This window comes from Triplophysa dalaica, chromosome 17 (genome assembly GCF_015846415.1).
Source record: "Triplophysa dalaica isolate WHDGS20190420 chromosome 17, ASM1584641v1, whole genome shotgun sequence".
NCBI lineage: Eukaryota > Metazoa > Chordata > Actinopteri > Cypriniformes > Nemacheilidae > Triplophysa > Triplophysa dalaica.
In genome coordinates this window covers 7,978,237-8,006,073 of record NC_079558.1, presented here as the reverse complement: position 1 = coordinate 8,006,073, position 27,837 = coordinate 7,978,237, and the positions used below count along the sequence as shown (strand labels likewise).

Below are 27,837 nucleotides of genomic sequence, written 5' to 3'. Positions count from 1 at the left end.
GTACTTCTATTGTCAGCATCAACATGATCCAACAGGTCTATCAGGAAAATAAGCCAAAACATTTCTCTAAGTTAACAGGTCATACATAGAGCTTTTTTGGCAAGGTTTGAGGCCTCGGAGAGACTGGGCAAGCTACTTGTGCAAATCTCAGCCAACTGCTAAAATGTGATACAATTAAATACAAAATTAAACACTTTCTAGGCTCAAATGTTTAATTATAATAGCCCAGAAAGAGATTTGTTGGAAAGCCTACGAACATTCGGATATAAGCGATGTATTGTATCTGATCCGATTGGCTCTCAATGTTCATTTTTCTTTTCCGCCATTACGATTGCCTCGTTTACCCTTATTCCGAAGAATATCAACTCAAATCTCTTCAATCTCAACTCAAACGTACAAAAAACAGATCATGTGCTATGTGAAATAATCAGGTTTCAGTTAAAACACCACAGCGAACTCGCAAACCTCTGCATATGTAAAACGTGTTGACTTTGGCCGCTCGATTAATATGTATCCAAACAGATAAGATCTTGATTTGTCTGGAAAGCCGCTTGAAACCGTGATCTGTGGGTCATGCGTGTTCAAGAAAGCAGAGGGGAATAAGAGCATTGTGTTCAGGGGTGATTACACTTGACCCCGTTGTCTGCAGTCAGGGGTAAACACCTATTGGGAGTGTGAATGTTTAAAGTGCTGCGGGGTGATGCGCTTTCAGTCAAGTCAATCTGCAAAAACAATAGAAGGAGAAACGAGTATGACGACAATATACACAAAGGAGAGTGTGAGCTGTCCAGAAAATCTAGAAATAAATAAGAGCGTTCATGAATTAAATGCAACTGGTGAATATGACAAAATGAAGAAAGGCTGAAAAACATTGCAGGGGAGGAAAAGCTAAAGCAGAACCTCAAGGGATAAAATAATACGAAAAAACAGTCCAGAAAGAAAACAGAGAAACACACACAGCAGACTGTTTCTGCATCCTTGGTTTTGTCAGGTCTGATAGCACCCATGACGTCGTCGTCCTCCACCTCACGAGGAAAAACAGAAAATATTTTTGTTAGTTTAACCGCTTGAGGCTGCGCCAAATTACCAGAGGGGCATCCTGAAAGCAGAAAGGCCTGATTAATTAAACAGACTACCTCACACACACACACGCACGTGTACGCAAACACACACTCCATTAATTACATGCACCACCAATACTGTGATAGAATCCATATGCTATGTTGTGTTCACTAAACACGAGGCCTGGTCTATTGCAGTGAACCGTGACCCTCTGTGCTACTTCTCACAGATTTGTAAGTGAAATATTTTTAGACCCCTGTTCAACATTACTTGTCAATTTAAAAGCGAGGAACGTTTCATGACAACAAACACCTTACAATGGAAATAGCAACGCATTGTTGGTGGTATAATATTTCAACAATCATCGGAAATGTAACACCTTTTGGATTTAAGAGCATGAACCTTAAACCCTCAAGCTGTCTGTCATATAAATCTAAATCGTTTTTTATTTACACCTTTATGAAACACTTAATTCATTGCTCTGGTCTCCACATCTTCTGTGACAGAACAGAACACCAAATCTGAGAATCAATTTCATTTCAAGGTTTTTTCACTTTGTAACGTTGATGTCTCACTGGGGTCTCACCCTCACTATTCCCCTGAAAGTAAGTGTTAATAAATCTCTGTTGAATAACATTACAGAAGAATCAAATGTTCCAACAGAACACCAAGGCTGGGAATGAAGTGCCACTGAGATGAATTAATCCTTGGGTCCCGTCAGCTCTAGGGGTCTTCAGAAGGCCAGGCTGAGTCACAGTCCCAAAGCAGAACTAAATTTATGGGTTGCAGTGTTGCGGTCAATAATGTGCTGTTGTGTTATTTTGTGTGTCAATAAAAATGCAAAGCTAATCACAACAAACAGGTCTCATTTTATTTGTCTTCACAGTAACGTTTGTTGAAAACAACATCAATGAACAATTCAATGAAGTCAAAATCAAAGCTCACAAACTTAAACACTTACCAACAATAACAACAAGTCTGTGTCTCTCTCCGGGTTTCCTGCGGTAAGACATCACCTCCTCATACGTGGGCACGTCAGCCGTGTCATACTGCTCACTTCTCTTACTTTCGTACATGGATTTATTTGTCTTCTTATCTCTTCTGCTGAGACGAAAACTCCTCCGCAGACCCGCTAGAGGTACAGACAAATGAGACAAAAGAAAGAAAAGCTTGTTTTACATTCTCGTGTGTTTGACTCTGAGCATTAGGATTTAACACAGCGTAAGTCTAGCAACCTGACAAAAGTCATCATCTTAAAACAAAAATATTATGTTTTTAACTTATTTTCAATCGATAAATCTTTGCACTATTCTCTAATACCTGTATTGGTTGAGCTTCTGTGGTGTGTTCAGTGCTTAATACCGTATGCCTTTAAGATCATAAAAAGGCCCACATGAAATTTACGCCCACAGAACTCGGCAGAAAGCTTCTTAACATCTTAAGTATCAGTTCCTCCTGTGCGTACAGTCTCCATTTTGTCATAAATAAATTCCCTTAAAGGGATAGTTCACCCAAAAATATCAAAAAAATCTGATCCTTTCAAACCTGTATAGATTGCTTTGTTCTACTAAACACAAAGGAAGATATTTGAAAGAATGTCAGTAACTAAACAGATCTCGTCCCCCATCGACTCCTATTGTATTTATTTCACCCTTCTTTGGCAGTAAATTGGGGATGAGATCTGATTGGTTAGAAATTGGGTTAGATATTTATACAGGTTTTGGAACAACCTGGAGTAAATGATGACATCATTTTCATTTTTGGGTGAACTGTCCCTTTAAAACCAGTTTTGAAAATGCTAAAAATGGCCCCATATGGTTCTGCTCATGCTACAGTTTTCTATGTTACGTCATTGTATGAACCAACCCGCGGTTGTTTCATATTCACTGAGGTTACTAAACAACCAGCCTAAAATATCTGAGCCATGGGGACATGGCAGGAGTTGGGCCAACTCAGGACACTGTACAGGGTCATAGCCACGGGTGTCTTTTCATGCCCTAAAGCTTGTAAGGAACGTCACCACAAACTTTCCTGTCTGATTACTCTGGACAGCACCAGTCTGGCTTTAATGACCCCAGACTGTATCAAAAGTAAAAACGCACCCCTCATTTACACAGCACGGTTTTATATTCATGACAGATGCTAGTTAGACTAGCGCAGCCCCAAACCAGAGACACCTAATACCCCATCTCTGCGCAAGCATTTTCCTCTCCTGCCTCTCCTCTGCTTCTTTCGAAACTGTGATTAATGAACACGAGGATATGATGCAAGATACCCAAGTAAGATTACAGCAGTAAGAAAATGATGGACTGAGACGAAAGGGAACGAAAAACAAAACAAAACAAAAAAACGCCGATCCAGTCCGCCTTTAATACTTTCCACAGCTCAGAGAGTCCACGGAGTACAGATGTGTGGCCGTGGAGAGATTCTGCATTCCTTACAAGTTGTTCTTTTCCACACAGGCACTTAATTAGGGCCGGTGGGGACATACGTTGAGTTACAAATGAAACACACCGTAAGTCAAATGCCTGCCGTACCACAACACAACTGCCTGTGTGTCCGTGACGTTCCCCAGCGAGTATTTGGTTGCATTTAGGACAGGGCACAGTTCCACTCGGAGTCACCTGTGGTCTCTGGTGCTCGTGCTACTTGAAGGACAGCCATCAGACTGAAACTCAGCCCGGATGACCGGAGCTAAAATATCGCGCGGTGTGTACGTGTCTGATTACCTGACAAATACCAACATTATCAGGGGAACGTTTGACAGGAGGAAAGGAGGTTCATGCACCAGATGCCAAGCTGAAAGACCCTTCGAAAGCATGTGACGGCGACCTTCCAAGTCTAAACACAAGAGTGGCTTGTTTTACTTCATTTTCATATCTTTCGGTCTCCGAAGGGCACCAACAGGCCATTGGCTCTGGCGTCGGGAATCTCCCAATTTACAGCCGGTGCACAAGCTTTCGTTACCCTGCTCGGCCGAGGCCAGTCGACACAAATTGCTGTTCTCCGGTTGGAGAGGCTTCGTAATCGGGAGCCTTCAAAACCACTTAAAGCCAGCTAGACAGCTCCATCCAAATAGCCGAAATATTGCCTTCCACCTCGATGAGGATAAATAAATCAAGGCTCAGATAGCAGGCGGTCCCACCCCCCTCTCATGAACCCCAATCCCCATAACTGATTGAGGCAGAATTAGAAGGAAAGCATGGAAATTAATCCATTCCAGTCGGCACAGAAATGTTTCTGCGTTTTGGACCTGCTTCTTGTCAATTCTTTTTCAAGACAAATCTATGTGAGGTGACGGAAGGTGCGCTCACAGCTTGTGCATATTAAAAGCGCTTTTTGTCCTTCTGGTTAAAACGACGAAGATAAAGAGAGACTAAGCGAGCCAAGAACAGCCATAAAGTACACGCTCGAAGCCGGACACGTGCCCGCTCCGGAGTCATGCACCTCCTAATAGCGTGCACTATGGCGTGACGAACTAATTGGCGCTCAGAGCAGCGCGACCTACCATCACCAACTAGCAGTTCACAAATCAAACCTGTTCTTCCACAGAAACGGAGAAGGAAAAACAATGAAAAGGCCCAAATTCAGTGTAAACACAGAAAGACACGCGCTGCTGCCGCACACACAATCGCCTGAGACCTGCCGTGGCTCCCGATCGCCCATTTTCCACAGCTATAATATCTAACAGTCGTGGAAGAAATTTAGTAGATGTGTGAAGAGAAGACCCTGAGGGATTCAAAAACATTAAAGACGGGTAATAACCTTCTCCAACCACACACATTTCCAGGGAAACACTGCACTGTGTGGACACGGAAGGACGCACATACATAAAAGACAACTAAATAATATCCTGCTGTAGCGATGGAGCATTGCAAACAAATGTACAGACTGAAAAAAAGTGTCTGCCAAATACATAGAGTAAGTGTATAAATAAAACACTGAGTGACAAATAAATAAATAAAAAAGAGCAGAATCGTGACACTTTGTTTAGCAATGTAAATTTAAAATGGTTGCACAAAATAGCTAAACTCTTATACAAAGGAAGATTTTGCTGTATAACCTGCAAACAACTATTTCTTCCAAATTGCGGAAAGTGGAGTGACAACGTGAATACGATTGAATATGATTGAATAGACTATTTAGAGTAACTCTACTAAGTAGTTTTAAAGATCGACGCAGGAACAAAACGTTCTCTCTCGGAAAATGCCTCAGCCTACACCTTCCGAAAAAAGTGCAGGGTCGCATGCATGCGAGTGATCCATTCAGATGTACAGGCATATGGCCTTCAGTCACTCCCACACCCTTTTACAATCATCTGCCGAAGGGCTTAGCAGGAATATGTACAGGCCCCTGGGGTGGCGTCCGCGAGACCCCCAACATCAAACATTCCCAAGTTTCCGGAGCAACTTCTAGGCTATCGCACGTATCGGATCTTTCAACTCCCATCTCGTGCGCACGCTAACTATAATCCATATCGCATCTCATGTAGGTAAAATAATGTCTGTATTATTCAAACAACATACAGTATTAACCGGCTGATCTCCTCGACGTGTAGAGGAAAAGCCAGAGGATTAAAGATGGATAATCATCCCATGTGACAATGGTGAAAAATAGAATTTAGTAGTGCTATTTGAAATATGTATTGGGCACTGCTTTGAGTCATGTTGAACTCATTAAGAATGGCTGTCCAGGGGAAACACACTGTAGGAGTGGATTCCATAGTGCTGCATAAGTGGAAAGTCGTGTTCAGCCCAAGTGTTACAGGCTTATGTTGAATACAGACGCCTCGTTCCTCTTGCCCAGAGGAAAATAGACTTGTATCAAGAAGCAATATTTGTTTTAATACCAAAACTCAATTAAAAAAAATGGAGGTTGTATTCAATCCTTTTTTTAGTTTTTGTAGTTGTATAATTGAATGCTTTTATGAATTTTTTTCAAACAAGACATTGAACGTCTCATTTATAATTTTATCGAGTTTTGTTGTCTTAGTTCTGATGTGTTAAGGGATAGTTCACCCAAATATGGGTTATCATTTACTCTCCCATTACGTACTCAAACCTGTATGACTTTCTTTCTTTTACAAAATGTTGGTTACCGAACAATGGCAGGAACCATTGACTTGCATTGGTTTTGTGTCCATATGATAGATGTTAATCTTCAAAATTTCTTCTTTTCCACAGAAGAAAAAAAGTCATGCCGGTTTGAAGTGACAAGAGGGTGACTTAATGATAACAGAATTCAGATTTTTGGGTCACCTTTAAGACAGTTCAACACTATTAGCTAGTATATGAACATTACACAGGGGCGGAGTCCTAACTGAGGGTACTGGTTACAATTTGTGGTTGGCTTGGTAAAACAACCTCATTTCAACTGTTTATATTTACTTTTGCGTTTCCCTTTCCTGCACAATTCACATAAACATACTGATTTAAAATAAAAACTTAGAAATCCGCAGAGTTTGCACATGTCTGATGCAATATCTCATTACTATGATGATGGCTAGATCCATTCTCCTGCTGAGAAACAACGGGGCAGGGAGACTGCATGAAAAGATGGTGAAAGACGCACACCAATAATAGTGTGTCCCTTTGTAGACAGCTACTGTAATTAATAAACATACTACAGTATACTTACTGTATACTTTAGGTTGACCGTAACCCTTAAGAAGGGGAGAAAAATATTAATCGATTTTCCAGTTGGGAGTCTCTGAACCGGTGTTTTCACTTTTTGGGACAATTCTGTCCTATAGCTATGTAAACACACACTAACTCTCAGACACACAGAGTCGGCCGCCAGGTCAAGCCGGTGCAGTCATCAATAGCAAGTTTACTAAGAATCATCTGAACTGCAAGAGGCTGGTTGGAGGACACAGTGCTCCTGCTAGTCTCATCAATCACCTGGTGCTTCCATCACATTGATGGTGAAACGCCTACACGCGCATACACACAAACATCACCAACAGACACGCACAATCTCGGGACTGCTGTCTGGGCATTACTGACCAACTCAGGACACTGAGACATCTGTAATCATGCAATGCCCTGTATAATGGCTCCGAATCAGACAAAAGAGGCACATCTGCTCCAGCTTTCTAGATCCATGGCTAATTCCAATCTTTCCGACCATACACATGCAAAATTAGAGATGTGCCGCTGTGCCAAACGACCCCTTGAAATGAAGATCTCAGTGACTTCAAGCGTTTCTAGTAAAGTGTATCCACCTGAGCCAGGGGTCAGTGTGGGGAAAAGAGTGGTAATAGAGAGCCGTGCACAGCTACGGGCCTCAGGGCTCCTGGCCTCTGTGCTCCTCCTACAGGAGTGAACCTGTGGACAGATGAGATAAACTCATTTTGGAAATGGAGCGTTTTTATTTCAGTCTAAAACACATCTCCGTTTTTCCATAACTCCTTGCTTAATTGGATTCTGGGGGCTGATGGTTTTCCCAGCTTTAGTTTCTCCTCCTGAATGTTTTCATCTGCTGACGTCTTTTTTCTGTCTATCTTTCTTCAGACTCTCATAGCTTTTATTCCCGGTTTCTTGTTTTCGTCAAATGCGGTCTCTCACATCGTGTAGAGAAGTATTTAGGATTAACCTCTGACAACAAACCTGTCTTCACTTCAAATAAATACCCGGGTCTAGTTTGCCAGTACCTAACACACATTGAGGTATACTGTTGCTAGACATTGCACAGAAAGAAAAAGTTTGTTCTGCTGAAGTGTGAGAGCACTACACACCCTTGCATGCATAATTCACATTCAATACACAAATGGTGCCTAAAATCATGCAAAACAACAAAATGCTGTTTTTTGGTACATCAGCGATACACATCTTGCACAGCGATTCGCAAAACTTTTAAAAATTACATTATTAAAACGATGGTTCACCCAAAAATGAAAATTCTGTCATAGTTTTCTCACCCGTGTTGTTTTAAACCTGTACAAATATCATTGTTCTACTGAACACAAAAAAAAGATATTTGGAAGAATGTTTTAATCATACTATGGTAGTCAATGGTGCCCCAGAGTAAATGTCAAAATTTTCATTTTCGGGTCAACTTTTCCTTCGTAAATCCATTAGAAAATCTAGTAAATCAATGAGACAATATTTACTAAATCTAGAAATTGTCACGGTCTTCTTTTTTATGCACCAACTTGACTGCTTAAATATATGCTGAAAAGCACGCCCTAGGGGTGTCACGATATCTTTTTAATACAAGACTGTCGTGGCCAAAAGATTTTCCAATGAATTTGTTATGATATCGTATAAGATCTATTACATTTTGTGAAAGAAAGAAATGATTCTATTACACAAAATGATCATTACTTTTGTTCTCTTTTATCACACGGAATACAAATATGTTGAATTGCAATATGTGATCCTGGATATTTTGTAAATTTTCTACCCTAAATATCTAAATTTATTTTTTTGTGATGACCTGCTACAGCGCCTCTGATGGTCAACTTCAAAGACAATTTTCTCAATGTTGCGTTTTTTTTGCACCCTTAGATTCCAGAGTTATAAACATCTATATCTCCGCCATATATTGTCCCATCCTTAACAACTCCAACATCAATAGAAAGCTTAATAATTCAGCTTTCAGATGATATAAAAATCTCAATTTCGAAAAATTGACCCATAAGACTGGTTTTGTTGTCCAGGGTCACATATTATGATATTAAATTGCGTGTAGAAATAAAACAATCAAAATAAATGTTTTTTTCAAATCCCTATTAGTGTTGATACCAGGTATACTGTAACACGACATCGAAGTCAGCTTCCAAAATGTTTAAGCATATACAGAACAAGCCTAAAATGTACAGTACATGCGCACAGCCGCACACCTCACTCAAAGTTAAAAACCACACTGCTGACAGACATGAATGGCCGGGAGAGCTGGAATTAGGGCTTATATTTTACACGGCACCTTCTCAAAAGTGCCAAAGGGCGGAACAGTACTAAAAAAGCATCGGTGTTGCCCAGTCTTACATTACTACAGCACCAGGTTCAAATCATAACAGCAAAAATGGACTGTAGGCCAGTCCGAGTACAACGACTAAGAAAGCAAGTTTTTGTTTTTAAACAGGTCGATATTTCTTTTCCCTCGAAAAACTCTCCTGTTACACGGAACGTGTAATGCATGGCAGGAGTGCGGAAGCTTGAAGGAGCCGCCCCGGGACTGGCCCTCTGGCCATTGGGAGGAAGAGGAGAGGCTCGGGTCAAAAGGTCGGTAATGAAAACACGAGGAAAACAGGAGTACAGAGAAAGAAAATGTTAAGCTTGTCGGGCAGGATTGCACGGTTTTATTTGCAAAGTGAATTTGCATGAGTAATGTCTAAAGTGGCTATGGCTTACACAAACAGACTAATGTCTATACTGACTGAAAGAAATAGCGACGGAAAAGGAGCCCGACCAAGAGGAAGGAAAAGCTCAATCGATCTTAGTGAGTCAGAAGGACCAAAAAGAACAGGAGGAGAGAACGTACATGGCCTTCCCCGATGGGTGTACGACGGCAGGTATTTAAGAGTGCATTAGTCTGTGTGGTGACAGATAATGTGAATGCAATGGCACACTCATTTTCCAAACACTGAGGCTAGAGATGGAAACCAGACTAACTGCCTGACTGAAAGCCGGCCTTCAAACAGCCCAGTGTCCAACACGCACCACATCAAGAGCTCGTCGGACCCATACTCTACCACAAAGCCTGGAAACAAACCAGTGCCTTTAACTGCAATATGTTTAACATTTATAAAGAGCTATTTAAACTAAAAACACAGCCAACACACAGGGAACCCAGAAAGTACAGCTGCTAAGGACGGTAATATGAGAAACCAATGCATGTTTGGCTCTTTTTACTGCAGGATTGGGAAAAAAGCGATTACTTAGATTTCACTGATATATGTACAGTATTTCGTTTTTGATTCTCCACTTTGATTCATGAGTGAACAATGCTCGAGCGTTCATGAACTGCTACTAACAATAACAGAAAGTAGATCTTAGATAAAACACACAACACACTTAGAGAGGTTTATGGTCATGACAGTGGCAATTATTGCTGAAAATGCTAAAACACAGACTGAGCCGAGACGGGAATCAAGATGTAATCATGTCTACCATTTACTGAAGGGAGAGATATGTAAAGCTTGAGGGAGGCTAGACAGTGATACTATAGGACATGCAACAGCGTGCAGCCACATGTCAGAAAGGATTTCATCCGACAGAACAGACACACATGACGGAGAGTAAAAGAGTAAGATACATCCAGTTATATGAATCAGACAGGACAAGGGGATGGTACGGGGCGACACGGAGGAAAAATCCAAAAGAGCTCACCAACATGGAGTCCACTTAAATAGCTGGCAAATTCAGTGTCCTCTTCAAATTAAAACAAGGAAAAAGGAAAGCAAAAGGGACCAGGACAGAGTTATATTAGAGAAGAAATAACACTACGTACTGCACGCAAAAAAAACAGACTGTCAATTTAAATCTATAAACATCTATAAACAAAATGAACAATATTTATTTGACAAATTTCATATTTCATTATCATTTGATCCTCAGATGTACCAGGTGGATGGAAATACTGGCAGAGTTCATTTTTCCAATTGTGTCATAAACGTTAGCTTGCCTTTGTTTATTAGACATCACATAAACATCCAATGATTACTTTTTCAAATGGTATGAAAGAATGCAACAATGAACCAATCATATCGTATATATTGGTAAACAATGAGCAGGATTAATCTGAGCACTAGCATTTTAGCACCTCCGGGTGGGTTTTGGTAGACTGCCTAAAATAAGATCAGTGGTTAACAAACCTCAAACTATTTTTATGTTTTAATCTATGACATAAAACAAATCAGTTGGATGTCAGACATCATCGCCCATATAAATCTCACAAATAATGCAACATTTCTAAAACGTTGATGGAGTTTAATTCACAAAGCAATTACTAACCATGGAACATGGTTTTGATAAAGTTTAAAAAAGGTTTGGTGGTGGTGACGTTGGTATCGAGCGACTGTAGTGTGTTTATAGCCTCATGTTAGCTTTTTACTTCTTGCGATTGCATTTAGGCTTCAATAGAAACAAATGTTGTGTACATTTGTTAAGATTAACTTGATAGACAAAACGTGTAAACATCATAAACTTTTGTTTATCACAGATCTTATTTTTTGCAATCTTCGATAAGTCTATGTGGAAAATGCATGGCCTTCAGTCGAGGGAATCAGTATGCTGCTTACTTCCGGGTTGGCCTACAAAAATACGTAATCTCTGTGGTACTCTATAAGAATGTTGAACTCTTGCCTGTTCGGTCACGACATATTGTGTGCCAAATCTATAATAAATAAATGAGTGTGTGCGTGTCTGAAAGAGAGATACAGTAGGGCAGTGAACTCTCGGCCCCGTTAACACGCTCGGCTACGCTCCATTAGACGGTTGTGGTCCAATGAAGACTAATCAAGCATGTCTTCATTGTTTGGGTACTTTGTTACCACATACATGGGTCCCAAGCCAATGATCTAATGGCTATGACATCTAATAGTTAGTCTGAACGCTGTACCTTCAATGTCATCCACTGGGAAGGTAAAGAAGAGAAACCAGAAAAAAAGCTTAAAAACAGATCAAGAGAGTGAAACGAGCAAAGGACAAGAAGAATGAAACCTACCCCATTCAACAGCCTCCTCATCTTACGAAGAGAAGAAAAGAACAAACAAAGATAAAGTCACATGATTGGAATAAAATATTAACAAACTAAAAAGATTAGTAAACTGTTATTTGGTAAACATCCCTTCTTAAAGAACTGTAACTAACATGGTAAATAAGAGCGACACGCGCATGTGTCCGCATGTGCCTGTACATGTAGGCCTGAAGACAGGAGAACATTTGGAGTCACTTTAAAAGCTTCCTCCCATTCATGTGGTCTTAATTCCACTAAACAAGCTTAAATCAAAACACACATGTGTAAAAGGCAACATCTACCAGCAAAACAGCTTTTCATCCACACACACGCAGAAAAACCACGAAGAAGAAGGTTGGAGGGCAGTAAAATTCTTTCGTGTGCTATCAGTGAAGCGAATCCTAAGGCATCTGCCTTCTTGTTACTGTGACCCGGAGGACCAAAAGAGAAAATTAATAATGAAATGAAGTCAAAAATGAATTAATGAGCGGGGAAGCATGGGCATATTAAAGGCTGGGAACCGAAACGGTTAAGCAAAGAAAATAAATACAAAGCAAATGTGTATGATTCACAAGTAAAAAAGCAGACACCTGTTATAGACGTCATTAATGCTGATAATGAGTTTTGACAGGACGAAATGTTCTCTGTTAAGACAACCTAGGGCCTTTACCCAGCAGTTATCAGAAAAATCTGTTTCAAGGTCTGTAATTCAAAACACTTTTGATCTGTAGTTCAAGAGGTACGTAATTCAAATCACTGTGTGTCTCAGACCACAGTGAAAGGTTATATTTTATTTTATAGCAATAATATTGGTATGTGATGGAAGAACTAACAGACTATCAAAATTATAACATAATGTGAGAACTACAGTATGCATATCTAATTTAAAAATAAAAAATAATTAAACTTACTTTATATACTTAAAGCATTATCATATAGCATACTGAATATTGCATTACTTAGCAAGTTATCACATTTTTCTTCAATATTGTGGACCCCTACACAGAAACATTTCAATAAATCAAAAAGGGTCGAACAAGATGCAACATTTACAGCATGAATAAATCCATGAGATAACATATGCAGTTTGCCCTCTACAATATAAAAACAGAAACAAAAACAGAGGGAATGAATGGATGATTATTACAACTACGTGGGAATGGTGGGGGTGGATTAAAGGGGCGCCTAAATTGCTTCCATATCTTCTATGATGACAAAACAATTGGATTGAAATTTTATCTGGTCAAACAAACATCCAAAGGGGCTCAAAACAGGGCACATGATGGAAAAAAGATAGAGCGGCTGCTTTCAAAGATAAAACCATAAAAATGTTTGTGATCTACCTACTTTGCCTGTATGTTTACATGCACAGATTGGCAGTTCCACATGTACTGTTTATATGTACCCGGTCCAATTAAAATATCCCTCGACATGTGCGTCTCATGTACATCAAACAACAAGATGCAGTTGTCAGAGTCCTGTCAGTGGCTGTGTTGGAAAAAGTGGACAATATGATGCAAAAATGCCATGTCTGGATTTCTATTGATTCTTAAATATCAAAAACTTTCTTCTTATGTTGCCATCTTGATCAGATCAAAATGAAGAATGTATTGATTAGAATCTAAATCAGTATTAGAATTATCATCCCCAAATTAGTCTCAAAATCAATCCCAGATCATAGCCAGACATCATTGTTGTTCTACAAACCTCATGCAAGGTTTTTTTATTTATATTGTGAAGGAGATCAGTCAAGGTTTGCTTATCATGAAATTCGCTTTGAATTTAATTAAAAAAATAATTATAGATCTTTAACTCTCTAGAGCATTAAAATATTTCAGAGCTATGCATACCTATATACCATAAAATAAATGTATACTTGCTATAGAAATTCTAGTGTTTGCAAGACAAGTTTCCATAACATTTCTAGGCCTGGAAATGACTTTTTAGGCTTTCCATGACCATGGGAACCCAGTGTACAGTTTATTCTCCATACTGTAACTGTCTTGCAGCGTGGGGTCTGTATTGGACATGACATATAGCCTCGGCTCATGATCATGCTGTTCTGATAAGCAAGCTCTGTATGAGTGCACATATCTGTAGCATAAAGCACTAGCATGTGTTCAGTCATCCAGAGAGCCCCTCATCGATGCTCTTTGAAATATGGGCTGATGTCACCGCTTTGTAGGCCAGTGGACAGATGGACTCACTCTTTAAGCGTGTGCACACAAACACACACACACTCATACACACAAACAAACACACACACACACACAAACACACAAACACAGGCTTATCTCAAAGCACACCTTTACGCACCTGCAATGGCCTAAAAGCACTTGATCATACACATACAAACACATTCTAACTGGCCCGAATCACGTCCACACCTTGTCCCCTCCTTTACTCCAACCTTTAGAAGTTTCCAGATGATTGCGGCTAACAGAGATTAGTGTCCTGCATTTCTGGTTGGATCTGTCTTGTTTACGGTCTGGTTCTGGTCAGGCAAGACATGGACTCTATTAGCATTCTCTGTTTCTTTGAATTGTACGTTTGTCTTATGTGTTCCCACACTTGATGCGATGCTGGAAAATCCAATGCGTCCAAATGAAACGTCGCATAGAAGCGGCCCTTTGATTCTGATAATATTTACGCTTGTTCGTTACATAAAATGCAAAGAGTATGCGAGAGGGGCGGGCAGTTTTGCAACTCCAGGGGTGGTCCTGGAAAACTCATCAATACCAATACCTCAGTGACACGCACATCAACTTTTCCATCTTCTCTTTGTTTGGACCGGCTGACAGAGTGATGGGGAAAGATGGAAAGGTGGGAGGCCAAGCATGTGGCATTGGGGAGAAGAAACCAGAGTGACTGTATTATTCAATCAAGTTCACATATGTGTGTGTGTGTAGCTGTACAGATGACACTAACATGTTGAGAGTGTTGCTGTGCGTCTGTCTCGTGGTAAGACTTAAGTGCGCCCATGTGTTTGACTGCCTGTGTAGCGAGTAACCCAGCACAGCTTCATAAAGACCCTGCTGTCAGTTGCTGGGAGGGATTTGAGCTGTGGTGTACAAACACACATAAGCTCACAACTATCAGACAAGGCAGATTAATGTAAACCAGAAGAGGAAGCGTTTGTCTGGGTTTGCATTAATGTACATGTACTGAACATGTTTACACATGTGACAGGCAGTTTCATCTACTACTTTATTCTTTAGCCTCTGCTTTATTCTAAGGGTCTCGACTACCTGTCTGCATTGTGCCGGGATTCTCACATACAGGAGGTCAAAGGTCACTTTTTCCTTAGAGCTAGTTTAAATGGTCGGTAGTTTCTGTGTGAATGAGTATTCAATCGTTCTATCTGGAGGGTATGTCAAAAGACGTTTCTATCCAAATATGTGACATACGTGCAGTACAACTTCATGTTGTACCAACAAAATCATGTGCTTTTCTCCGCAAGATGTATACACTGGTCAAGCAGCACACTGGTCAGATTTTTTCAAATCGTACATATATAATTGAATCTTGACGATATTTGTTTAACATGTTCTGTTGGTTGTATTCTGTTCAAACATTGTGTAAAAACACGTAAACAGGAAGTACTTCTGGACCAGCATGGGACCCGCTTTGTTTATGTCTTTCGAAGTGGTTACTATGAGATGCTGCAATTGAAACTATCTGTGGGTCTCTATTATAGGAGACTCCTTGTGTGTGGGTTTTTCAGTGTGATTCTTACTAAATCGTTTGCTGGGGGTCCTCTGTGGCAGTGCGACGGTCAATGGTCTCCATACTGCAAACCTCCTAAAGTAAGTGAGTGAGAGGAACACGTCAGATTTCATGATCATACAGGGAATACTTAACACTTAATAATGGTGCAGAGCTACCTGCTTAAATACAGACGGAAATAGACAAACAGTCAGGTAGAAGCAAAGTATGTGCTACTGTACATTTGACAGGTTCAGAAACACGTTTGACTCCTGCAGGTTGCTTATTTCAAGAGAAATGGAGCAAAACTGTCCTGTTTCCTAACGCAACACACATGCACGCACACGCACGTCCACTTTACACAGAGCACCACTGATGTGCAATTTTCCATGCGTGAACGTCCAAAGTGGATGTGAACCAGTGCTATCATTGTCTGTCATTACTCATTCCAGGCCAGACAGCCACGGAAATCCAAAGTATTTTGGCAGAATGGCCGAGCCCTTTTGCACAAAAATGGGAAAAAAATGACGAGAAAGATGAAAAACAAAGAGGAACGGCAAAAAAGTTATTCCTTTATAGAAGGGAGTGAAATAGTCAGGTTGTAATGGAGTGAAAGAATTCTGGACAGAGAGAGAGATGGAGAAAGAGTGATGGATGGATGACAGGAGAATAAGATATACGAGTAGACAGGACAGTAAACGGACAGGCTAATGGAGTCGTGGAGGGCTGTTGAATTTAAACCTGGTGATAGTGTGAGGAAAGAGAACAGTTTAAGAGAGATGAACAGCATCTGCTAACCTTTCCTGAAGGTGTTTGGAAGGGACAAGACCAGCGCGCGGGTTCCCGTTGCCTTCGTTTTTGGCCTGCCACCAGGTGGCATCTTCCTGACTCATAATCTGCAAGATATCTCCCTTCTTGAACGCCAAGCCTGCCTCTTTGCAAGGGATCGCATTATCCTCTTCTGGGCTGAAGTCAAAAAGCGCCTTCACAAACATCTAGAAAGAAAGCGAGAGAGAATGAGTAAGTAAAGCGAAATTCAACATGAAAAAAGGCAAGAGCGAGAAAATGAGATTGAGTGGATTAAAGGCATAAAATGAAATGAGAGACCGATGAGAGAGAGAGAGAGAGAGGGAGAGGGCGAAAAACACAAAGCAATTTAATTCGAATCACATCTGCTTTATCCCTAAACCATGACCAACTCAAGGTGCATTCTGGGTAGCAGACAGAGACCTGGCAAATGGCACTGTGGCTCTCCCTAATTGGTCAGAAAGGTCAGGTTAATCAGTGCCGGAGTCTGCTCTTCTTATACTTTCCACACACGCACTTACAGGACATTCTGCTTGGAAAAGTTGTGCAATTCTCATTAGTGTTTCTCTAACATAAGTGCTCGCAGGATTGGTGTGATGAAGCAGACAAATAAAACAAACAATATAAATATAAAGGTAAATGGCTATTGTGAAAAAGATGTGCGAGAGGGAACAAAAGCTAGCTCCCGAAAGCTCCCCAGAGTTGTGGCTTGTGTTGATTTAGAGAGCTGCGTGTGCCATATAGAAAAATTATGTTAGAGTGGAGAACATTCCCCACAAACACACCAATACATCCTGAGGGAATTTTTCATCCCTCTGTCTCGCACTCCATCATTTTTTATCCCTCTTACACATGTGCAGCCAATTAGAAGCACTTCAACATATTCATTACATGTGCGGAAAACGGTAAACTATAGTCACCGCTTAACACACACACACACATGCAGCTTATGACTGAATTCAAAACTGAAACATATTTAAACCATTACAACAGCAAAGGAGTAAAACAGACCCGCACAGTGTATATAACGCTCACACACAGACATAAAAGCGGTGTCCTAAAATTTAGCGGGACGCCTACTAAGGCAACATTTTCAAGACATCATGAGTATGATCCTCAAGCAACTGTTTACTTGCGCAATTACACTGTCCTTTGTTTTGTATTAAACTAAAAAATGAACAGTTATTTAGTGATAAAGGATAACATTTTATTTGTGCGTGCCATATATGTTTAGTGCTTTTTAATATATGATGTGCTACACAATTCAAACCACCACGATAGATTGTTTTATATCTATAATTAAAGATGTTCTATTTCATGTAAGACGCTGCCTTAAAAAGCAGTTGCCTATGAAGACAGTGGGCTGCAAGGCAGCCTAACAGTGTTAAGAAGAGTGAGAGAGGCTGTGTGTGAGCTGGACAGAAGCTGAGAGATTTAGTGCAAGTGATTTGTTTTGAAGATGAGTGGGAATGAAAGCTCATCCATCAAATCAGCAGGCAGTGGTACACGTTCAGATAAAAAACTCCCCCGGTCTGAGTAAAACATCCCATTTCGGAGTTAATCCAATGGTACCTTGGGCTGTTTGTTTGGCTCCTCCTCTTTGATGCCTGGGACCACTTTAAATGTGATGGCACCTTGTGACTGTGCCTGCAGACAGAACCAAAAAGACACAATTGTATAGTTAAAGCAAAAACGAAAAAGAAAACCAAACCTATTTCTTTATGTAATAAATGTGTGTAATTTATCATGCCAGTAATTTACCATAAAGGTTTCTCACTCACAGTCACGTGTATACTGTACATACCAGGATGCGAATTATTTCCTCAGGTTTTTTGTCATCTATGGGGATGCCGTTGACCTCCTTTAGCTCATCCCCGACATGTATCAGACCTGCACACGGAGAGAAAAGAAGAAAGATAATCAATGTAAACTCACACTTGATTGACACTACAACACAACAGCACTTGGAGAGAGGGGGCGTGTCATTGCTCACCACTTCTGTCTGCTGCTCCGCCCCTCAGGATGCGCGCCACTATGATCGCTCCTGTGTGCTCGTCCCTCTTTATGGTGGCACCCTGTGACACACATTAACAGTAACAATAAACTTTTCTGATTACATTGTAATATTCCTTTATCATCAGGACAATGTAGCCTACCTGTATTTCTCAATCCTTATATTTTTTGTACACATGAAGCAAACAAATTATTTGAATATTAATGTTTAACGTAAACATATACTGTATTACATTGACATTTACATTGACACATTTCGCAGACGCTTCTATCCAAAGCGACTTACACTGCAGTGTATTATACATTTGTTTTTCGGTCTACGTGCAATCCCCTGGGATCGAACCCATGACCTTGGCATTGCGATGCTCTGACCCCTGAGCCACAGGAAAGGATACTGTATAATGTCCATGGGACATTCTGTATGTCTGTGAACACTTGAAAGTAACGTCTCCGTGACTGTGGACTGTCCACACATGACACTTAAATTGCTACACAGACAGAAATTCTAAAGCATTAACTATATGTGCCAATAGCTTGCCAACAATATGCCCGCCGAGTGTCATCCCACCGCCATACATTCTCATGCACTGCCGTAACACAGATGTGCATGGCCAGACGCTCCCAGCATGGGCCGTCAGCACACACACAAACACATGGCGAAATTAGACAGTGAGACAAAGACGGCGAGATTCCTAGCAGGGCGCAGATCCATTCCCGCACACAAACATGTCAGACAGCCAAATCTCTCTGTTTTCTGCATCAGTGTCTCTGAGGTTGTTGTAACTTCTAAAGCATCCGTGAAACTGGACGAAGGTGTGTATTAGATCTACCAGTTCAGTCAAAGCTTCTCGTGCTTGCGTGCACATTCAGAGAGTCTTTCCTTTCTGACGTCTGATGGGGTGAAAAATTGACCTTCCATTAAAGCTGATCCATTGGCACGTGAATGGGCTTCTCTGAATTTGCAAACACAGCACCCACACAGTCTTTTATCTGTACTGCCTCAGTATGATGAATAATGCTCTCAAAGACATTTGGATGACTCGGTCACCTGTAATGCTTTTGGGTTGTCATCATCATGGCTAATATAATAGCCCAAGGTCTTCTCTGATGTGTTAAACACTGGCAGTGTGATGGGAAGTGCAGCCCTTTGTTGCAGTTTCCTTCAGAAGTCTTCGAATATTACCTGGTGATCATATAATTGGTGTAATTTGCTGACCTGGAAGGACAAGAAGGCGACTGGCCCAAAGCTTTAGGTGGAGACAGAACCCAGCCATTAACTTAACTGGTTTTGCTCAACATGAGATGAAGCAGCGCTTTTATCACAGACATGTCAGAGAGATAAAGAAAGAGAATAAGACTACAGCTGTAAAATTTGAAAGGGTATATGTAGGACCCTTCATAACCTGAATAACACAAATTTACATTTATGCATTTGATCGACACTTTAATTCCAAGCGACTTTCAGCACATTCAAGATATCCAAGGAACTGTATCAATATGTGTTTGCTAAGATTGAACCCACAGACTTGGCAATGCAAACTTTATGCTCTACCAGTGGAGTTAGAAGAAACATTAAAAGGAACATCAGCCAGAGATTTTTTTTATAGACTGAACTTAAGTCTGGCCAGTTTATCGAAGAGTGTAGACATTTTTCAACATGGTTATTACATCAATGCAGCATTGCACATTGAGCCAGTCAAGCTGAGTGTTGAGTACGTAAAGCATCTTGGAAGCAAATACAACTTTCTTGAATACAATAGCACAGAACAAAACCAAGAAAATGATTTTTGTTTCTCTGCTTAGGTCTTGACGTCCAGTGAATTTATAATGACTAGTATCATTCTGCCAGAACAAAATCAACTATAAACAATCTCCTTAAAGCCTCTATTAAAACTCTCCAACAAATCCATCTGTGGCCATTTCAGTAGGGTTGGGAATCAGAATATCAATTCTTGAATCGCAAGGTTAGAATTGGATAGAATTGGATACTTAATATAAAATTTCAATTCCTCCTATCAATTCTTGTATGCACATTTTCATTTTTGCTAATATCTCAATTAAAGACATTAACCATATCTTTACTATTTTACAAAACATGGTTTCTATGTGTATATATGAACAAAAAGGTGCTCATAAATATATATTTTGCAAATCAGGCAATAGGCAGACTAAATTACCACACTGGTTGATATCGAAATGTTTTACTTCATTTTTTTCAACCTTGTTTTCGAAACTGGGAATCGATAAGAATCAAAATCAAAAAGCAGAATCAGAATAAATAAAATTTAAACAATACTGAACCTCCATATCAGTGAGCTGCTAGAAAGCTGTTGATATTGTTAAGGTGTAAAGTAATCTAACATGAACATATAAAAGCCATGTACTATATAAAGACAATTAAAGTAAGTAAAGTATTCCTGTGTTACTTAAAGATCCGATTGAACGCGCAGTTTCCACCAATCTCATATTAATCTTGAGTACCTATTCAGTAATATTGCATACTTTGTATCTTCAAAGAGTATTTAGTTTGATCACATTTATAAAAGATAGATACAGCTGTACGATTATTTCCGAAAACAGACGACCTCCTGGGGGTGTGCGGGAGGGAGGAACTAAATCACGAGCACACAATTCATCATCGCATTATCCCTACATAACTGTTGACAACTTAAGTTTGTGTTGCAAGTTAGCGCCAAATGCCAACAAAACATATGACTCAGTTTCACTTACCCCGTGCTGTTCATGACAAAATTTTTTAGAGCTGGGACCGCTCCATCTATCAGTTTCAAACGATCTGCAAATCAAGCGTTATATTCACCATTTATATAACAAATGCTATATAATGCTATATATAAAATGCTGTGAACAAACAAACACACCTAAACGTCTCTCACTATCGCAAGTGTAACTAGCTGAAGCTGCAGGTCAACCAGGCAGCCAATCTTGACACAGCGCAGCCAATCTTGATGGTAAGCGGGTCTTGGCGGTCTATTTCTTAACATTTTCGGAAAAAAATGAAACCTATACGAACCTTGGGGGAGTGTATCGAGCACAGAAATACTAAGTAAAACATGTGAGATGGTGGTCTAGTGGGTTAAACCACTGAACTGGTATATCAAAGGTTGCTGGTTCGATCCCAGCAGCCACCACCAGTGTGTCCTTGAGCAAGACACTTTACTCTATGTTGCTCCAGGGGGATTGTCCCTGTAATAAATGCACTGTAAGTCGCTTTGGATAAAAATGACTGCCAAATGACTAAATGTAAAATGTAAATGTAATACGTCCAATTTGTTTTTTGACAAGTTGACCATGAGAAGCCAACACGTTTGACATTGTAAAGTCAGAATGCATGAAACACTGTTAAATTCCCCCTTTAAAACTAATGTTGTGGTCACATATCGTAACTGTCTTTCTGAGTCTTTGGGTGTCCGCAGTATTTCAGGAAATGAAAAAAACACAGTACTGTTATACAATTAAAAGTACATGTCAAATACATGTCAAAGTTGACATGAAATTTTTAATACTCAGCCGAACACAGTGACAGAAATGAAGGGTTACTAATAATGATTTACGACAAAAAATGACAAATAAAAAAATATGGAGATAAAAAGTTTCAAAAGGACAGCAGCGATATGAATAAAAGTCAAAATCCGCAAAAAGCTATTTGTTATGCAACTTTGATAATCGTCTTAATCTTTCAAACAACTGAGAAGATCAGTGATCAAAATAGTTTTCCTGGAAATGCTGGAAAATACTGCTTCTCGTAAATACTTCCATATATTGTGCATTTTTCTTTTTTTTTTGACAGACATTAATGTCATTATATTCAAATGATGTGGTTTTGAAAACAGATGGACCGTAAGGTAATAATTATTTTTTTACATAGTCTGCGAGTATTCAGTTAAGTGATTGGTGCTCATGAATATGTCAATGTTTTTAGTTTTTGCCCTCTCTGCATCCGACACGATAGACGTCCGCCAATCACACCTACTGATGAGCGGAGACCACGCTACGCTAGGCTGACTGACCAAACTCATCACGCAGGAGCAATTTAACCATCAGGAACTCCACCTCTCTTAGTCATCCACACACAATCACACTTGCACGATCTGCCTTCATTCTCACAGTAAGGTCACCGCAACAGGCAGCCAGAGGAAATTAGCATTTTCAACCTTTTCTTACTTCCTTTGTTTGCTGAGGTCCGTCTGCCCGTTAAAACAGATACTATAAATAGACTTCATTGAACAGACCACGATCCCCTGAATAATTACTGTAAAGAGACAAAGAGAGAGAGGAGTCCAAGAAAAAGCAGAGAGGGAGGAAAATGAAGCACGCTAAAACCAGAGGCCATAGCTTTCTAAATTACTCATCAGTAATGTGACCCACAGCTGCCAGTCGTGAAGGTGATCAGCTGCTTTTGTGGAGCCTGAGGAACATAAATGCTTATGACTGTTATTACTAGGCAGGCCAAAAGTCTGTACAGAGCTCAAGAGAGCCAGGGCAGTGGTCTTATGAGACACTTCATCTGAATGACTGACAGATGCTGGAGTATACAGGCAAACCTCACTCCTGATTTTGACTGTATTATGAAACGTGCATAGTTTTCACAGTAAAAGGATTAGATGAGGATTTTAAAAAGTTAATGTAAAGTGTGTGTGTTAACAGTGAATGTGTGACACAAATACACAAAGAAACAAAGATTAATCTATACATTTATGTGGAAAACTGGGAAAGAACAGCAAGCAGAAAGAACAACGATGGATCCCAACAAGGTCATTAAAGGAATCGTCCACTTTCAACATACATTTACATGATAATTTAATCACACCTGTTGTCATCTAAGATGTTTATCCATTTTTTTCTTTAGTCAAAAGAAACAAAGGTATTTGATGATAACATTCCAGGACTTTTCTCCATATAGGTGACTTCAATGGACTCCAAACGTTTGAAGGTCAAAATTACAGTTTCAGTGCAGCTTCAAGGGCTTTAAACTATACCGGACACTGAATAAAGGTCTTATCTAGTGAAAAGATTTTTTTAAATGTATATGCTTTATAAACACAAATACTCGCCTTGCTCTTGTGTGCGATGCATGTTCATGACTTCACATAATACGTAACAACGTTATAAAAGCTCACGCTTGACGTTTGCCAATCGTTGACCTTTTCAACATAATTACGTATTAAGTGAAGTCATGAATAAGCAGAGCAGGAACACGCAGAGCAGAGAATGAACGTGCATCGCAGAGCAGATCAAGGCGAACACTTGTGTTTATAAAGCATATACAATTTTATTTTATTTTAGAAAATGACCGATCGTTTCGCTAGATAAGACCCCTATTAATTGTCTGGTATAGTTTAAAGCCCTTGAAGCTGTACTGAAACTGTAATATTGACCTTCAACGGTTTGGAGTCCATTGAAGTCCACAATATGGAAAAAAATCCTTGAATGTTTCATCAAAAACCTTAATTTCTTTTCGACTTAGAGAAAAATACACAAACATCTTGGATGGCAACTGGTGTGAGTAAATTATCATGAAAATCTATGTTGAAAGTGGACGATTCCTTTATTACATTAACATAGAGGCCATTAACTGCAGTTATGATTGTTCTGATTCATGTCCCCAGTGAGTACATCACATTAAATGGTAATTTTAGAATTTCTGATCATAAAGCACATGCAAACTTACTTCCACACTCAAAACACACTTATTGGGCACCACCATCTCACAGGACCTGAAGGGGGACATTCACATCGACTGTTGTGAAAAAGGCCCAGCAGAGACTGTACTTCCTTACTTTCCTCTCCATTCTCTAATAACTGTACTCATCCAGAGAGAGTTAAAGAGCTCGCAAAATCACTCTGGACACATCACACCCAGCACACTTTCTCTTTGAACTGCAGCCGACTGGTCGGCGTTTCAGAGCACGGAGGACCAAAACAGCTAGAAATAGGAAAAGTTTCTTCCCTCAGGCCATCTACCTCATGAACAGTTCTTCTACTGTGCAATAAAAACATGTGCCATACACAACAATATATACTCATATTTACTATACATATGTCATTGATGTAGTGTTCAGCTATCCACTTTCCCCTGCGTAACTTGTATATAACGCAGTATAATTTGTATACAGCACAACTGTACATACAATATACTGCTGATTGTCCTTTTTGTCAAATGTGTATTGTCTCACATATTTATTTTTCCTTTTTGTAACCTGTACCTGGTCACTTTTTTTAACCTGTATGTGCACTGAAGACAAATTCCTTTTGTGTCCAAGCACGCTTTGCAATAAAGCTCTTTCTGATTCTGTTTAGTTGTGCAACGTAAAGCGTTTCAAATGTATTATACTGACCCCTTAATGACCTCCCAGTAAATGTAAATTACATGCGTGCACTCAGAGTCAAAATGTTGCTTTAACCCTGCTGCCTTACCTTTCCATCATTAACAGGTATTATGTTTAAAAAGGAAAATTGGATCTCATTAAGATAATAATGGTTGAGGAATTCCAGGATATGCGGTGAAAATGAAACGGGCCTTACACCAATGGAAATAAATAAGAATGGCAGGAAGCAAAATGGAAATGGGTGGAGGTAAATAAGTAATGAGGCCTGGGACAGAATGCTGGATACCATCTTTCATGTCTCTTATCCTTTTATGCTGGACATTACACTACTGGAAACACACCTACACATGTCCCAAAGTATCCAGTGTAAAGTAATACAAATGAAAGCACAAAACTGCTGCCAATTTGACCATATCTTGAACGGGATTTTGCAGCAATAAAATTTCTTTTTGGGTGGAGTTGACACAACAAAAATAGAAATCAAGCAACAAACGTTCTTAATACATATGGGGTTTATATGTTTGGTGTTAACTGCTCTTTACTACACATATGACGTATATAGAGGGAATTATATGTTTACGCATTACATGAGTATCAAAGCCATCCATGTGTTTGAGGGATTTTTTTGCCTGCGGTTTCACACACAGAACCGGCTCTAGTCTGATTTAAAGTGTTGCTTGTAATTATCCCACCAAGAAAACAGCACTTTCACCAGTCAGATCTTATTCCTTCAGCTACATGAGGAAATGCCTTTACAAGACAAGCAGAGAGCTCGCTAAACAAAGAGTGCAGTGTGTGTGATAATGCTTGGGCTTGTGCACCTCCTGTGCTCTCCGTAACAGGATACAGAGACAGAAACATGGATCTTAGGGAAAATCAGAGGACATTATAAGGAGGAAGGAACTAAATATTGGAAAAACATCATGAGGTGAGGAGAGAGACTTAAACCCCACACTTACATGATGACCAGTGATAAAGTCATAAAGCACATGTCGGTAGTAATAAATATGTTTAAATACGTGTCTGAACGTGCGTGTGTGTGTATAGTTTAAACCGTTCACAATGTTACTTTATATGTACACTTTACACAAAATAAAAGTAACATTTGGTGTTTTCTTAGAAATTTGTTAACTGTGAGAAAAAGAATCAAGCCTTATAAAATGAAGATTGCATTTCAAATGTTTGTTTCATCACCCTTTCTAGATGTAATGTGCCATTCCAGTCTAGTGTCTGTTGGATTTCGACGATATCAAACCTCAGTAGAGACAAAGTCATCCAACAGCAATGTGAAAGACTGACAGCATGATAAGACACATGAAAACCGAGGTTATTCAACAAAAAATACTGTTGTATTGCTTAAAAGTGAATATGAACTTGTTTTCTTTGCAGTATTCCAGATAAAAAAAAAATACAGAGCATATTTTGAGTTACAGAGTTACTGTTACTCCAGTTTTCATTTTCTGCAAATAAATGGATATTGAAACAATATGTGAAATTTGGAAGAAATATTTTTAGTAGTTAACAGAATGAACCATGACCATTTTACCTAAACACATACCTTAAAATTCAGAAAAACATTTTGAAATTTTCTATTTTTCTTTTCTGTGGCTGTACTTCAAGAAGTTGTGGGACAGCTGCTGTCAGCGGTAGCACAGGGTGAGTGACAGAAGAAGCTAGAAAGCCAAATGATGACAAATAGGGTGTATGCACAACTGCTCAAATCCAACAAGTCTTCAACTCAATATTTACTAAAACATTATTAAGCACATTCTATAAAAAATCTTCTTCTATAAAAATCATCAATCTCTGAAAACTGCACTGTTGTATTAAGGAGGAACCTTTAATTGGCCAATTATCAGTCAGTGATTGTAATCTCAATTTGGATTAAAAAGATATCAATCTGTCACTAATCTTAAAAAATTTAGTGAGACAGTAGGTCTCAGGTCAAACTTGGCTCTGTTCCATGGCCAGTACACATCAGTCCGGTTCACCGGAGAGAACGTTCTCTTCCATTAAGAGCCTCATGACTGAGCCTTTAGGGCAGTGGTTCTCAACTCTGGCCTGCGAGATCCATTTTCCTGCCGAGTTTAGCCCGAACTCTGATATAAAACACCTGAACAAGCTAATCAGCCTCCTTATGAATAGATGTGTTCAACTTAATGCGGCGCTGCGCAAATCTATCAGCGTATGACATTTAAGTACTGCGAGAGCAATTCAACTGCAGATTGCTCGGTACGGATTTGAAACGCTCTTGCGGTACTTCAATGCGATATGCCAAACAATCTGTTCAGCCCTACATTAAGTTGAAAGCGTCTGTTCCTGAAGTCACTGATTAGCCTCATCAGGTGTTTTATCAGAGTTGGGGCTAAACTCTGCAGGAAAATGGATCTCGTGGGCCAGAGTTGAGAACTGCTTTAGGGTCATGACGTATTTTCTTCCGAGCACATGGATGTATGTGAAACCACTATCATGTGTGCTTCTGTCTTTCAACCCAAAGAAATTTGTGCCTCCATTATTTTTAGAAAGTAACATTATGTAAACTCAGTATTTTGCAGTTAACGCAAACAGATTATTTTCTAATTTGTCCTTTGCTTCAAAAGAAAACTTATTATGCATTTGGACACTCCCTGGGCATCAAACCCATGCTCACTTGAGCTAAAATTCAAACTCATGAGCTTAAAATTAAGGCAGAAAGAGCAGCCATGTCATTCTTTTTGGTAATTCATCATTTTGTCTCCCTGCATAGATCCAGTCCACATTTCATTGTATATAATTTCTTCTCATTATCACACACAGGAGTCCTATTAATATCAAGAACCACAAACACGGCAACATATCAATTACACAACATAGAAAAATAGCCTGCATCAAGACATGTCAAAACTTACAATGGCGTCTTTAGTAAGGCTAATTCCAAAACCGCTTGAGAGGAAACATTAATGAAACCTTGTGTCACCAACCAATGAGAGGTCACTGAGGAAATAAGAACAGTGTGAACTATTACAGTACAGAATGTCTGCTGGCTACAATTGGTTTCCAGAGCTCAACATGACAAATCTAAGCACAGCCATTCAAAAACATTTTTTTTCCTTGAAGTAATAAGTCTTGTTTTGGCTGCTTAGTCTCGAAGACTTGGTCCTCTACCATTGTGTGGATTTCACTGCCATGAACAGTCAACAGCAATAAGCCAGGAAACAAGGGTTCTAGAACGTTCCACAGGTTT

At 39.7% G+C, this 27,837-nt stretch overlaps 1 protein-coding gene across 3 annotated transcripts in view; it reads right to left on the bottom strand.

Moving 5' to 3' along the window:
- The window catches only part of mpp7a (MAGUK p55 scaffold protein 7a), a 101,409-nt gene that overhangs the window by 16,669 nt on the left and 56,903 nt on the right, over positions 1-27,837 (bottom strand). For all 3 annotated transcript variants that reach the window (XM_056771664.1, XM_056771665.1, XM_056771666.1), the window contains 6 exons: positions 18,248-18,329; positions 18,059-18,144; positions 17,827-17,901; positions 16,246-16,442; positions 15,479-15,543; positions 2,024-2,194 (listed from right to left, as the gene is read on the bottom strand). In XM_056771664.1, coding sequence (XP_056627642.1) covers positions 2,024-2,194; positions 15,479-15,543; positions 16,246-16,442; positions 17,827-17,901; positions 18,059-18,144; positions 18,248-18,329 — 676 coding nt within the window. The remainder of the gene's footprint in view (positions 1-2,023; positions 2,195-15,478; positions 15,544-16,245; positions 16,443-17,826; positions 17,902-18,058; positions 18,145-18,247; positions 18,330-27,837) is intronic.